This window comes from Orcinus orca, chromosome 10 (genome assembly GCF_937001465.1).
Source record: "Orcinus orca chromosome 10, mOrcOrc1.1, whole genome shotgun sequence".
In the NCBI taxonomy this organism is placed as follows: Eukaryota; Metazoa; Chordata; class Mammalia; order Artiodactyla; family Delphinidae; genus Orcinus; species Orcinus orca.
In genome coordinates this window covers 9237423-9250022 of record NC_064568.1, presented here as the reverse complement: position 1 = coordinate 9250022, position 12600 = coordinate 9237423, and the positions used below count along the sequence as shown (strand labels likewise).

Sequence of the window (12600 nt, the reverse complement as noted above, 5' to 3'; positions counted from 1 at the left end):
TGCTTCTTCCTTAAGAGTGTGTTGTTCGGGTGTCTCACAAAGAGGGGCTTAGGGTGCCGTGCTAATGCAGCAGTGTTTCAGTTGTCTGTGGCTGCGGAAAAAACCACCTCAAGTGTTAGTGGTTTCAAAGATGAATCGCCGCAGTTCTGCAATCGTGGCTGGTCTCAGCTGAGTGGTTCTACTGCAGTCAGCTGGACGGCTGCAAAGTCCACAAAGGCTCTACTGAGAGGGCTGGGGTCTGGCTGGGCTCTTCTCTTTCCACATGATGTCACGTACCCCAGCCACTCGTGTTAGAGCATGGTAGCTGGATTCCAAGGGGAGTCTCTCAAGGACAAGGCACAGTGAGTAAAGGGTTTTCCAGCCTCTGCCTGCATCGCACCTGCCAGTGTCTCATGAACAAAGAGGCAGGCTGCGTAAGAGGGGACCACGCGAGGGCGTGAAGCCCAGGAAGCATGGTCCATCAGGGGCCATCAGTGTCACAGTCTACCACTGTTGCCTTTTTTTTTCCCCCTTGCGGGGGTTTGGCAGGGGGATAGATGGAGAGAAAAGTGAAAGTTAACTAGTTACCATTGTGAGTGTGTGTATGTATGTACGTGACCAAGCGCATACATGTAGTGTTCCCGGAAACTCTGGGGGACTCTGTCTTTCCCCCAAAGATTTCCCTTTATTGAGGGATTGTTCTTTTACTGATCAGTCTTCTGGAGACCGGGTTATGGGAGAACAGTGAGGTGGGATGGGACTTCCAGCCAGACAGGTGGATCGATCAGTGTTGATATCAGAGTGAGTCAGATGCTGCAGCTCGATTACTCTCAAGTCAGCGAAGGAGCGCGTATGAAAGGACAGTTTCCTGGATACCGGGTCAAGAATCATGTTCTCACAGCACCCTAGAAAATAACTAAAAGATGTATAGACTATTCTTTTTATTTTCTCTAAAGTATAATCTCCTGTATAGGTTTCTTTTTTCTTTTTTTTTTTCTTTGTCTCATTTACTTATTTCAAGTTTTCCACTTACAGTAGGGCTACTGTATGTTGGGCCATGAATGTAGTAGTGAATAAAATTAAACTGACGTGCTCCACTTGTGGAGTTGAGAGCTGTTTTTCTCTTGTGGCTTAAATAAGAGTAACTGAATAATTTACATAATGTGAATGTAAGTCCATCTTCTCCTATGGTTCTTGACCTTAAACTCCATGAGTTTCCAAAGTCTTCCCACTGCCACAAACAAGATGCCATAAGGAAAACAGGTGGTATCATCTTACAGGTAAACGGAAGGAAGATAAGAAAGTTCCAGCATGTACTTGCTCGTGTTTCCCCGACTTAGTGAGATTAGTGGAGCTGGGATTCAAGGCCAGCCCTTGTGATACTGAATCCAATCTGATTCTCACAGGACCACTGGCCCATTTAAAGCTGCACTATCCTAAAGAGGTAGCTAGAGATTTCCTGGGCACTTGTTCTCTCGAGTCTGCTCATCTAACACTCTTTAGAAAAAGCATTACCCTTACGTTGGGGTCAGTTTACCTATGGCCTCTTCAAAAACTTCCATTTGACTCGAAAGTCAGTTCCATAATGGGCCCTTACTAAATGCAAGAGGGTTCTTAGAATGATAATCACAGGTCAGTAACTCACATGCGTAGGGATGCAGAATACGGCATATTGGTTGACCTTGGGCACTTTATTATGTCTTCTAAGACTCTCTTTTTTCATTGGCAAAATGGAAATGATAGCAACTACCACATAGGCTGTTGAGATGAATGAAAGAATCTACGTAAAGCAGAGAGTCTGGTCCACAGTAAGCACTGAAATGATCACTTATTATCTTGGTGATGATAAAGACCTAGTCTACTCCCTAGAGGTACAAGGGATGTTGTGATCACTGTGTCACTGCTAAGGTCTCTAATGCAGATTTCATTGTGAAAGTTCATGTGTAGGCCACACATCTGCCTGACAGATTGAACTAGGGATTTTGCCATAGGAGTTAGCATTAGTATTTTTTTCCTCACTTTTTTTTTTTTTTTTTTTTGATTGACACAAAAGAGCAAGCGTCCAGTCCACTAAAACGAAGAAAAACCATCATTGGTATTTTTATTTCCAAATGTCCCGGCCATGCCCCGCAAGCAGTAACCTTTCCGTTTAACTCTGTTTAGGGTTTGATGCCTACTTTACATCCCGCACGCTTGAAAACAACAGAAGAAACGTATGGTTTGCCGAATACTGGGAGGAAAACTTCAACTGCAAGTTGACAATTAGTGGGTCAAAGAAAGAAGACACAGATCGCAAGTGCACAGGTAATTTCATTCTCACTGTCCTTCTCCTGTTACTCTGCGTGGCCAGCATTGTGATGTCTGCAGAGCTGACAGAAGGAAGCTTGGCTGCAGATGAATTGAAAAAGTAAATTGAATTTTACTAGATTGCTCAGAAAGTGGAACAGGAACGTAAGACTTGAGCGGCAAGAGCAGTACAGACAAGAGTGGATTCTTTTCTGCCTGTCCGTCTAGCAGTAATTGACATTTTCTTTGATGCTTTGAGTTCAGAAGAGGTCATGTTGCCTTGAATGCTGTCGCTGGTAAATATTAGTTCATGTTGTAGCCAGGAGTATAAAGTCATTTTCACATAGACCAAAGTCTCTCACAAATTCCATACCAGCATCAGATTTAACTATCAGCAGAGAAATGACCAAAAATGTGAAAACAATATATTTGATTAAGGAAAGAAAGTACTTGGGGTTAGAGTAATGAGAATTCCAATGTTCTGTAACATCTTCTGGGAAAACCCGAACGAACTTTTTGGCTAACCCTGTGTGGGTGTAGGTGTTTGTGTGTATACACACATATATATATGCAGTAATCAGAAGGTGACATCACATGTTTATTCACTGATTGGTTCACAAATATATATTGAGCGACTCCTTTCTGCTAAGCACTGTGCTAGGTACCGCTGATCTGGTGGTGAGCAAACCAGGTAATGCCACTGCTTTCACGCTGCTTAGAGTGTAGTGAGAAACCTTATTCCAGCGACCTTGCTATGAATACATAATTATAAATTGCAGTAAATGTTCTGAGTGAGGCAAGGGCGTATAATCAAGGAATTTTACTCATGTTAAAGGCGGAAGCTCTCTCAAAAGGTGAGTAGACGTTGGCTGGTTGGGGAAGGGGAAGACCAGATTGGAGAATTTCTGGTGCAGGAAGAGCACGGCACAGGGCTCGAAGCAGGAAAACGATGGTGCCTCTTAGGATGTGAAAAGCAGAAAAACATGCAGTACAGTGAATAGGATAAATGTGTGAGCCGAGGCTGCAGGTGTAGAGATACAAGGAATAAGCTATGCTGGGATGTATGTGGATTTTGGTCTTTATCCTGTGGATACTGGAAGTTGTGGGAGGTCTTACACAAGGGTGTGATGTGTTCTACCATCACCTAGCCCTCTATTAATTAGCATTCCCCAATTTTATGCTTCAGTAGCCTTCAACATTTGTAATGATGCCCTTGAGGTACGACAAACCCTAAAATGTCTTTAGTGTGATCAAGAAAGAGACGTTCGTATTGTATACACTCATGTGTAGTTTTTCTTTGCAATGTGGGCCTTCGAATATTGGCCATTCAGATACTGTAGATTCCCCCATTCAGTAAACATCTGTTAATGAAGAATAATGCATGTAGAACGTGGTACTAAAACAGCACGAATGGTGCAAGGATGCTGAAGTTTAGGCCTTTTCCTCAAGGAGTTTTCTTTTTGTGAAAAAGGAGAGGTAAGATATCAACAGAGACATGAGTAACAATAATGGTACAAAATCAATATGATGCACGGTTGGATGCCTAACTCAGTTAACTAGAGTATCAGATTAGCCACATTCTCTAGCCCGTAGTGTATAGCAACAGTGTTTTCAATAATAGGATCCTTACAGTGTTGGGGGAAAATTAAGTCAATGTTGACTAGACCTATAGGTGACACCAAGCTTTCAAGTAGAAGTTGAAAAATTAGCTTGACATCTGGGTAATTTGTCTATATGACGGGGACATGCAAACGTACTACAAGTACCTCAGTGATTGGTGACAGTTTTTTGGCTCTTTCTGACATTTGATGTTTTGTAGAGTCTGAAAGGTGGAATGAATTGTCTGACGGCCGTTAGGATCGTTCTGTCTAAGGCTCATCTCCAGTCTTCGTATATACTCTAACCAGGCTGTTTTACCTGTAGTCACATTTCAGTGCTGATTATCAAGAATTTGGGTTTATAAAAACATGTAAGCTCATTATCCAAGCCACTACCTTCAAAAAATGGAAACAGAAGTGTTGATGTTTTCATATCATGCTTCCTCCATGTGAGAGACCTATGATCACACCCGGTAAATTAGCTGAGGCCCCTCTCCCTTTCCTTACTTACCACTTCCCTTGTGGTAAGAGGTGCCGTACTGAGTGGACGTCGATATTACTACTATCATTGTGTCTTTTGTTCTTCCTGTTAATGGATATAAGAATGTGGATGGTCTGTGTTTGTTATTCTTCCTCGTACTTTCTCTTTTCCAAATTCAACTAAACTTGTACTTGCTCTGGAAGTATTCCCAGAATACTATTTTAAAAATCTTGACATTTAGGTATACCTCAACTTGGAAGTGGAAAAGTGGGAGAAAAGACATAGTAAGATTTGCTAGACCACAGGGAAAGAAAAAATGGAGAGAAATGACATATTAAAGTGTATTAATGAGAATACTTGCAGTGAGAAGTTGTTTTAATGAAAGAGAAGAATGGATGAGAGAAGAAAGCCATTGATAGGCTTAAGGGTGTGGGTGATGTAAGGGAAAGCTTGGTACCCAGATTTTGAAACACTGAAAGAACGGGCACATTGGAAAGAAGCAACCAGATGAGGAGGTAGGCTAAGTAGTCTGGCATTGCCGATCGTGGAGTCTGGCATCGCAGAGTGCAGTTAGTAGAAGTTTTGATCTCAGGGCTGCAGAAAACAGCCCGCTTCACAGACCTCTCTCTGTGACTGGTCTCTGCTAAAGAACAAGAAAGTCTTAAAATATTCATTCCTAGGATTTGGACACACACTAAAACGCAGGCATTTTTTTTTCTGGGATATATAGCCTCTTCAGCCGTCATGAGCTACTTACTATATATTAGCTCCAAGTAGTCTTGGATCATTCAAGATTCGAGGTCAAGATCATTGAATCAATCATCTGGTCAGACAAGTTTTGAACATGAGTCGTGGGACCCATAACTATTTGGAGAGAGCACATTCCTGGCGTCAGGGGAAAACAGGGAGTTCTAAAAACCCAAGATGGTAAAAAAAAAAAAAAGTCATGAAAGGAAGAATAATTGTCGAACAGAAATTATTATTAAACATGAAATAAACTGCATATGCTTTATAATTTAACACTGGGCTACATGTGCATGGATTCTTACCTGAACAACCATGGAATCCTTATTCCTATGAATTATCCATATGCATTTAAAATCTCCTTCAAACAAGGAAAGCTACCACATACTTCAGTGTTTTAAGAACATCCCAACTTTCCTTGATACCCAATTCCAAGGTCTCTCAACCTTGAGAGCTAGACATTCTTCATCCTACTTTCCCTGGGGGTTTATTTCAGTTGTCATTGATATAAATTAAGACTCGCCAGGGACCCATCCTGCTCATGGGTTATCTTGGCTGCCATCCTCCAAGGAGTCACATAGTCGAGCCAGTTTATTGGTGGTGTAAGTTTTCACAGAAAACACAAACTCTATCTGAAAGGTACTAATACCATTCATGCTACTTCACGGTAGAGCTATATTTTCTAATGGAGATAGTGGTAACTACACACACATTAAGCATTTTTAGATAGCTCATCATAGATTATTTGTTGCTCATGGGAAGAAAAATCAGACGTGATTTTTCTTTCAGGTTGAATTTATGCTCCCCTCCCCTCCCCACCCCACTGGGTAAATGTGTTCACCCTTAACACTTGCCAGTAGATTGCTGACACAGAGACCAGTTTAGCATATGATCTCTTTGGGAAAAATATGTTTTTGTGGAGTTACCAAGGTCAAGAGAAGAAGGAAAATAAATAGGTGAAGTTATGTCTCTGCAAAAGAGATTGAGGCCATCTTGGTGTCAGGAAAATACTCTGCCAAAGTGTGTGCGAAACCAGAGGTTTTGGCATGAAAGAGGACTAGCATTGTATTTCAGGGCTATCTCTGAATACCCCTGTGAGAGACAGTATTTAATCTCTCAAAGCCTTTCCTCATCTTTGAAATGGGAATAATAAAAGTTTAATTGCATCCAAAGTTGTTGTGGGAATTAAATGAGAGCACTCAAGAAGAGGATCTAGAAGCTCTTTGGTGGGGGGCTAAGGGCGGACTCTGGGAGGGCTCATGCCCAGGAGTACTTCCCAGAACTTCTGCTGCCAGTGTCCTTGTCCCCACCATAAGCCACAGCCGCCACCCCTACTCTCTCTGCAGGAGACTAGCAGCTGTGTGGCTGACAGGGTATTGTTGCTCCAGCCAGGTGTCAGGCCTGAGCCTCTGAGGTGGGAGAGCCGAGTTCAGGACATTGGTCCACTGGACACCTCTCAGCTCCAGGTAATAGCAAATGGCAAAAGCTCTCCCAGAGATCTCTTTCTCAACGCTAAGACCCAGTTCCACTCAACAAACAGCAAGCTACAGTACTGGACACCCCGTGCCAAACAACTAGCAAGACAGGAACACAACCCCACCCATTAGCAGAGAGGCTGCCTAAAAACATAATAAGGTCACAGATGCCCCAAAACACACCACCAGACGCGGTCCTGCCCACCAGAAAGACAAGATCCAGACTCATCCACCAGAAAACAGGAACCAGTCTCCTCGACCAAGAAGCCTACACAGCCCACTGAACCAACCTTAGCTGCTGTGGTCAGACAGTAAAAACAACGGGAACTACGAACGTGCAGCCTGCGAAAAGGAGACCCCAAGCACAGTAAGTTAAGCAAAATGAGAAGACAGAGAAATACTCAGCAGATGAAGGAGCAAGGTAAAAACCCACCAGACCAAGCAAATGAAGAGAAAATAGGCAGCCTACCTGAAAAAGAATTCAGAGTAATGAGAGTAAAGATGATCCAAAATCTTGGAAATCGAGTGGAGAAAATACAAGAAACGTTTAACAAGGACTTAGACGAACTAGGGAGCAAACAAACAATGATGAACAGCACAATAAATGAAATTTAAAATTCTCTAGAAGGAATCAATAGCAGAATAACTGAGGCAGAAAAACGGATAGGTGACCTGGAAGATAAAATAGTGGAAATAACTACCACAGAGCAGAATAAAGAAAAAAGAATGAAAAGAATTGAGGACGGTCTCAGAGGCCTCTGGGCCAACATTAAACGCACCAACTTTCGAATTATAGGGGTCCCAGAAGAAGAAGAGAAAAAGAAAGGGTCTAAGAAAATATTGGAAGAGATTATAGTTGAAAACTTCCCTAATATGGGAAAGGAAATAGTTAATCAATTCCAGGAAGCACAGAGAGTCCCATACAGGATAAATCCAAGGAGAAACACAGCAAGAAACATATTAATCGAACTGTCAGAAATTAAATACAAAGAAAAAATACTGAAAGCAGCAAGGGAAAACCAACAAATAACATACAAGGGAATCCCCATAAGGTTAACAGCTGATCTTTCAGCAGAAACTCTGTAAGCCAAAAGGGAGTGGCAGGACATATGTAAAGTGATGAAAGGGAAAAACCTACAACCAAGATTACTCTACCCAGCAAGGATCTCATTCAGATTCGACAGAGAAATTAAAACCTCTACAGACAATCAAAAGCTAAGAGAATTTAGCACCACCAAACCAAATTTTCAAAAAATACTAAAAGAACTTCTCTAGGCAGGAAACAGAAGAGAAGGAAAAGACGTACAATAACAAACCCAAAACAATTAAGAAAATGGTAATAGGAACATACATATTGATAATTACCTAAAATGTAAATGGATTAAATTCAGCCAGACAGACTAGCTGAATGGATACCAAAACAAGACCTGTATAGATGCTGTCTATAAGAGACCCACTTCGGACCTAGGGACACATACAGACTGAAAGTGAGGGGATGCTGAAAGTGAGGGGATGGAAAAAGATATCACTGAAAGTGAGGGGATGGAAAAAGATATTCCATGCAAATGGAAATCAGAAGGAAGCTGGAGTAGCAGTTCTTTGTCAGACAAAATAGACTTTAAAATAAAGACTATTACAAGAGACAAAAAAGGACCCTACATAAAGATCAAGGGATCAATCCAAGAAGAAATTACAATTGTAAATATTTATGCACCCAACATAGGAGCACCTCAATACATAAGGCAAATGTTAACAGCCATAAAAGGGGAAATTGACAGTAACACAATCGTAGTAGGGGACTTTAACACCCCATTTTCGCCAATGGACAGATCAACAAAATGAAAATAAGCAAGGAAACACAAGCTTTAAATGACACATTAAGTAGCATGGGCTTAATTGATATTTAAAGGACATTCCATCGAAAAACAACAGAATACACTTTCCTCTCAAATGCTCATGGAACATTCTCCAAGATAGATCATATCTTGGGTCACAAATCAAGCCTTGGTAAATGTAAGAAAATTAAAATTGTATCAAGTATCTTTTCCGACCACAACACTATGAGAATAGATATCAATTGCAGGAAAAAAATCTGTAAAAAATAAAAACACATGGAGGCTAAACAGTATGATACTAAATAGCCAAGAGATCACTGAAGAAATCAAAGAGGAAATCACAAAATACCTAGAAACAAATGACAATGAAATCATGATGACCCACAACCTATGGGATGCAGCAAAAGCAGTTCTAAGAGGGAAGTTTATAGCAATACAATACTACCTCAAGAAACAAGAAACATCTCAAATAAATAACGTAAACTTACACCTAAAGCAATTAGAAAAAGAAGAACAAAAAATCCGCAAAGTTGGCAGAAGGAAAGAAATCATAAAGATCAGATCAGAAATAAATGAAAAAGAAATGAAGGAAACAATAGCAAAGATCAATAAAACTAAAAGCTGGTTCTTTCAGAAGATAAACAAAGCTGATAAACCATTAGCCAGACTCATCAAGAAAAAAGATGGAGAAGACCCAACTCAATAGAATTAGAAATGAAAGAGAAGTAACAACTGACACTGCAGAAATACAAAGGATCATGAGAGATTACTACAAGCAGCTATATGCCAATAAAATGGGCAACCTGGCAGAAATGGGCAATTCTTAGAAAAGCACAACCTTGCGAGACTGAACCAGGAAGAAATAGAAAATATAAACAGACCAATCACAAGCACTGAGATTGAAACTGTGATTAAAAATCTTCCAACAAACAAAAGCCCAGGACCAGATGGCTTCACAGGCGAATTCTATCAAACATTTAGAGAAGAGCTAACACCTATCCTTCTCAAACTCTTCCAAAATATAACAGAGGGAGGAACACTCCCAAACTCATTCTGTGAGCCCACCATCACCCTGATATCAAAACCAGGCAAAGATGTCACAGAAAAAGAAAACTACAGGCCAGTATCACTGATGAACACAGATGTAAAAATCCTCAACAAACTACTAGCCAACAGGTTCCAGTAGCAGCACATTAAAAGGGTCATACACCATGATCAAGTGGGTTTTACCCCAGGAATGCAAGAATTCAATATATGCAAATCAATCAATATGATACACCATATTAACAAATTGAAGGAGAAAAACTATATGATCATCTCAATAGATGCACAAAAAGCTTTTGACAAAATTCAACACCCATTTATGACAAAAACCCTCCAGAAAGTAGGCCTAGAGGGAACTTACTACAACATAGTAAAGGCCATATATGACAAAGCCACAGACAACATTGTTCTCAATGGTGAAAAACTGAAACTATTTCCACTAAGATCAGGAAGAAGACAAGGTTGCCCACTCTCACCACTATTATTCAACATAATCCTGGAAGTTTTAGCCCCAGCAATCTGAGACGAAAAAGAAATAAAAGGAATCCAAATCGGAAAAGAAGAAGGAAAACTGTCACTGTTTGCAGATGACATGATACTATACATAGAAAATCTTAAAGATGCTACCAGAAAACTACTAGAGCTAAACAATGAATTTGGTAAAGTAGCAGGATACAAAACTAATGCACAGAAATCTCTTGCTTTCATATACACTAATGGTGAAAAATCTGAAAGAGAAATTAAGGAAACACTCCCATTTACCACTGCAGCAAAAATAATAAAATACCTAGGAATAAACCTACCTAAGGAGACAAAAGACCTGTATGCAGAAAACTGTAAGACACTGATGAAAGAAATTAAAGATGATACAAACAGATGGAGAGATATACCATGTTCTTGGAATGGAAGAATCAACATTGTGAAAACGACTATACTACCCAAAGCAATCTATAGATCCAGTGCAATCCCTATCAAACTACCAAAGCCATTTTTCACAGAACTAGAACAAAAAATTCCACAATTTGTATGGAAATACAAAAGACCTCGACTAGCCAAAGCAATCTTGAGAAAGAAAAATGGAGCTGGCGGAATCAGGCTCCCTGACTTCAGACTATACTACAAAGCTACAGTAAGCAAGACAGGATGGTACTGGCACAAAAACACAAATATAGATCAATGGAACAGGATAGAAAGCCCAGAGAGAAACCCACACACATATGATCACCTTATCTTTGATAAAGGAGGCAAGAATATACAATGGAGAAAAGATAACCTCTTCAATAAGTGGTGCTGGGAAAACTGGACAGCTGCATTTAAAAGAATGAAATTAGAACACTCCCTAACACCATACACAAAAATAAGCTCAAAATGGATTAAAGACCTAAATGTAAGGCCAGACACTATCAAATTCTTAGAGGAAAACATAGGCAGAACACTCTGTGACATAAATCACAGCAAGATCCTTTTTGACCCACCTCCTAGAGAAATGGAAATAAAAACAAAAATAAACAAATGGGACCTAATGAAACTTCAAAGCTTTTACACAGCAAAGGAAACCATAAACAAGACCAAAAGGCAACCCTAAGAATGGGAGAAAATATTTGCAAACGAAGCAACTGACAAAGGATTAATCTCCAAAATTTATAAGCAGCTCATGCAGCTCAATATCAAAAAAACAAACCCAATCCAAAAATGACTAGAAGACCTAAATAGACATTTCTCCAAAGAAGATATACAGATTGCCAACAAATACATGAAAGGATGCTCAACATCACTAATCATTAGAGAAATGCAAATCAAAACCACAATGAGATATCACCTCACACTGGTCAGAATGGCCATCATCAAAACATCTACAAGAAATAAATGCTGGAGCGGGTGTGCAGAAAGGGAACCCTCTTGCACTGTTGGTGGGAATGTAAATTGATACAGCCACTATGGAGAACAGTATGGAGGTTCCTTAAAAAATGAAAGAAAGAACTACTGTAGGACCCAGCAATCCCACTACTGGGCATATACCCTGAGAAAACCATAATTCAAAAACAGTCGTGTACCACAATGTTCATTGCCACTCTATTTACAATAGCCAGGACATGGAAGCAACCTAAGTGTCCATCAACAGCTGAATGGGTAGAGAAGATGTGGCACATATATACAATGGAATATTACTCAGCCATAAAAGGAAACGAAATTGAGTTATTTGTAGTGAGGTGGATGGACCTAGAGTCTGTCATACAGAGTGAAGTAAGTCAGAAAGAGAAAAACAAATACAGTATGCTAACAAATATATATGGAATCTAAAAAAAAAAAAAAAATTGGTTCTGAAGAACCTAGGGGCAGGACAGGAATAAAGACGCATATGTAGAGAATGCACTTGAGGACACGGGGAGGGGGAAGGGTAAGCTGGGACGAAGTGAGAGAGTGGCATGGACATATATACACTACCAAATGTAAAATAGTTAGCTAGTGGGAAGCAGCCACACAGCACAGGGAGGTCAGCTCAGTGCTTTGTGACCACCTAGAGGGGTGGGATAGGGAGGGTGGGAGGGAGACTCAAGAGGGAGGGGATATGGGGATATATGTATATGTATAGCTGATTCACATTTTTATACAGCAGAAACTAACACATCATTGTAAAGCAATTATACTACAATAAAGATGTTAAAAAAAAAAAGGATCTAAAATGATACTAGGACACAGTAATAGCTCAGTAATGGCAATTATCTGCTCTTCCGGGCTGAAAGCAGTTACAGGGCAGGGTGGTGTTTCATGAAGATCCTATTGCCTTATGTCAGTCCTATGGAAAATCAGGATGTACACCAAATTCTAGGAGGCAAATAAAGCCAGGGATTTGAATCAGCACGTAAATACATACCAGAGATTTTCACTGGGGCGCACATTGCATAGCAATATACTAAGGTATCAGAAAGTTTGTAGGCAAGCGTTATTCAACTTTATGCTCTGAATGGAATGAGGCCCCAAGCTTATGGAATTTCAACACCATAATGTAGAGTGTGGCCAAGCATTATAGGAGCTTGGACTTGCTGAGTACCTCATGTCCCAACTTTTGTACAGTTTTATCCCTGATGTGCTGTATCCCTATGTGGTTAGTAGCATCCCCAAGGTCTTTGCTCCCAGACCCATTCTTTGAACTCAGA

General features: G+C 40.3%; 1 protein-coding gene across 5 annotated transcripts in view; it reads left to right on the top strand.

Annotated features, from left to right (window-relative positions):
* GRM7 (glutamate metabotropic receptor 7) overlaps nt 1-12600 on the top strand; it is an 853253-nt gene that overhangs the window by 522280 nt on the left and 318373 nt on the right. For all 5 annotated transcript variants that reach the window (XR_007469857.1, XR_007469856.1, XM_049693592.1 and 2 more), the window contains exon 5: nt 2143-2283. Coding sequence is in view for 3 of the 5 variants with exons in the window: in XM_049693592.1 (XP_049549549.1) it covers nt 2143-2283 (141 nt within the window). In the remaining 2 variants the exon portion in view is untranslated. The remainder of the gene's footprint in view (nt 1-2142; nt 2284-12600) is intronic.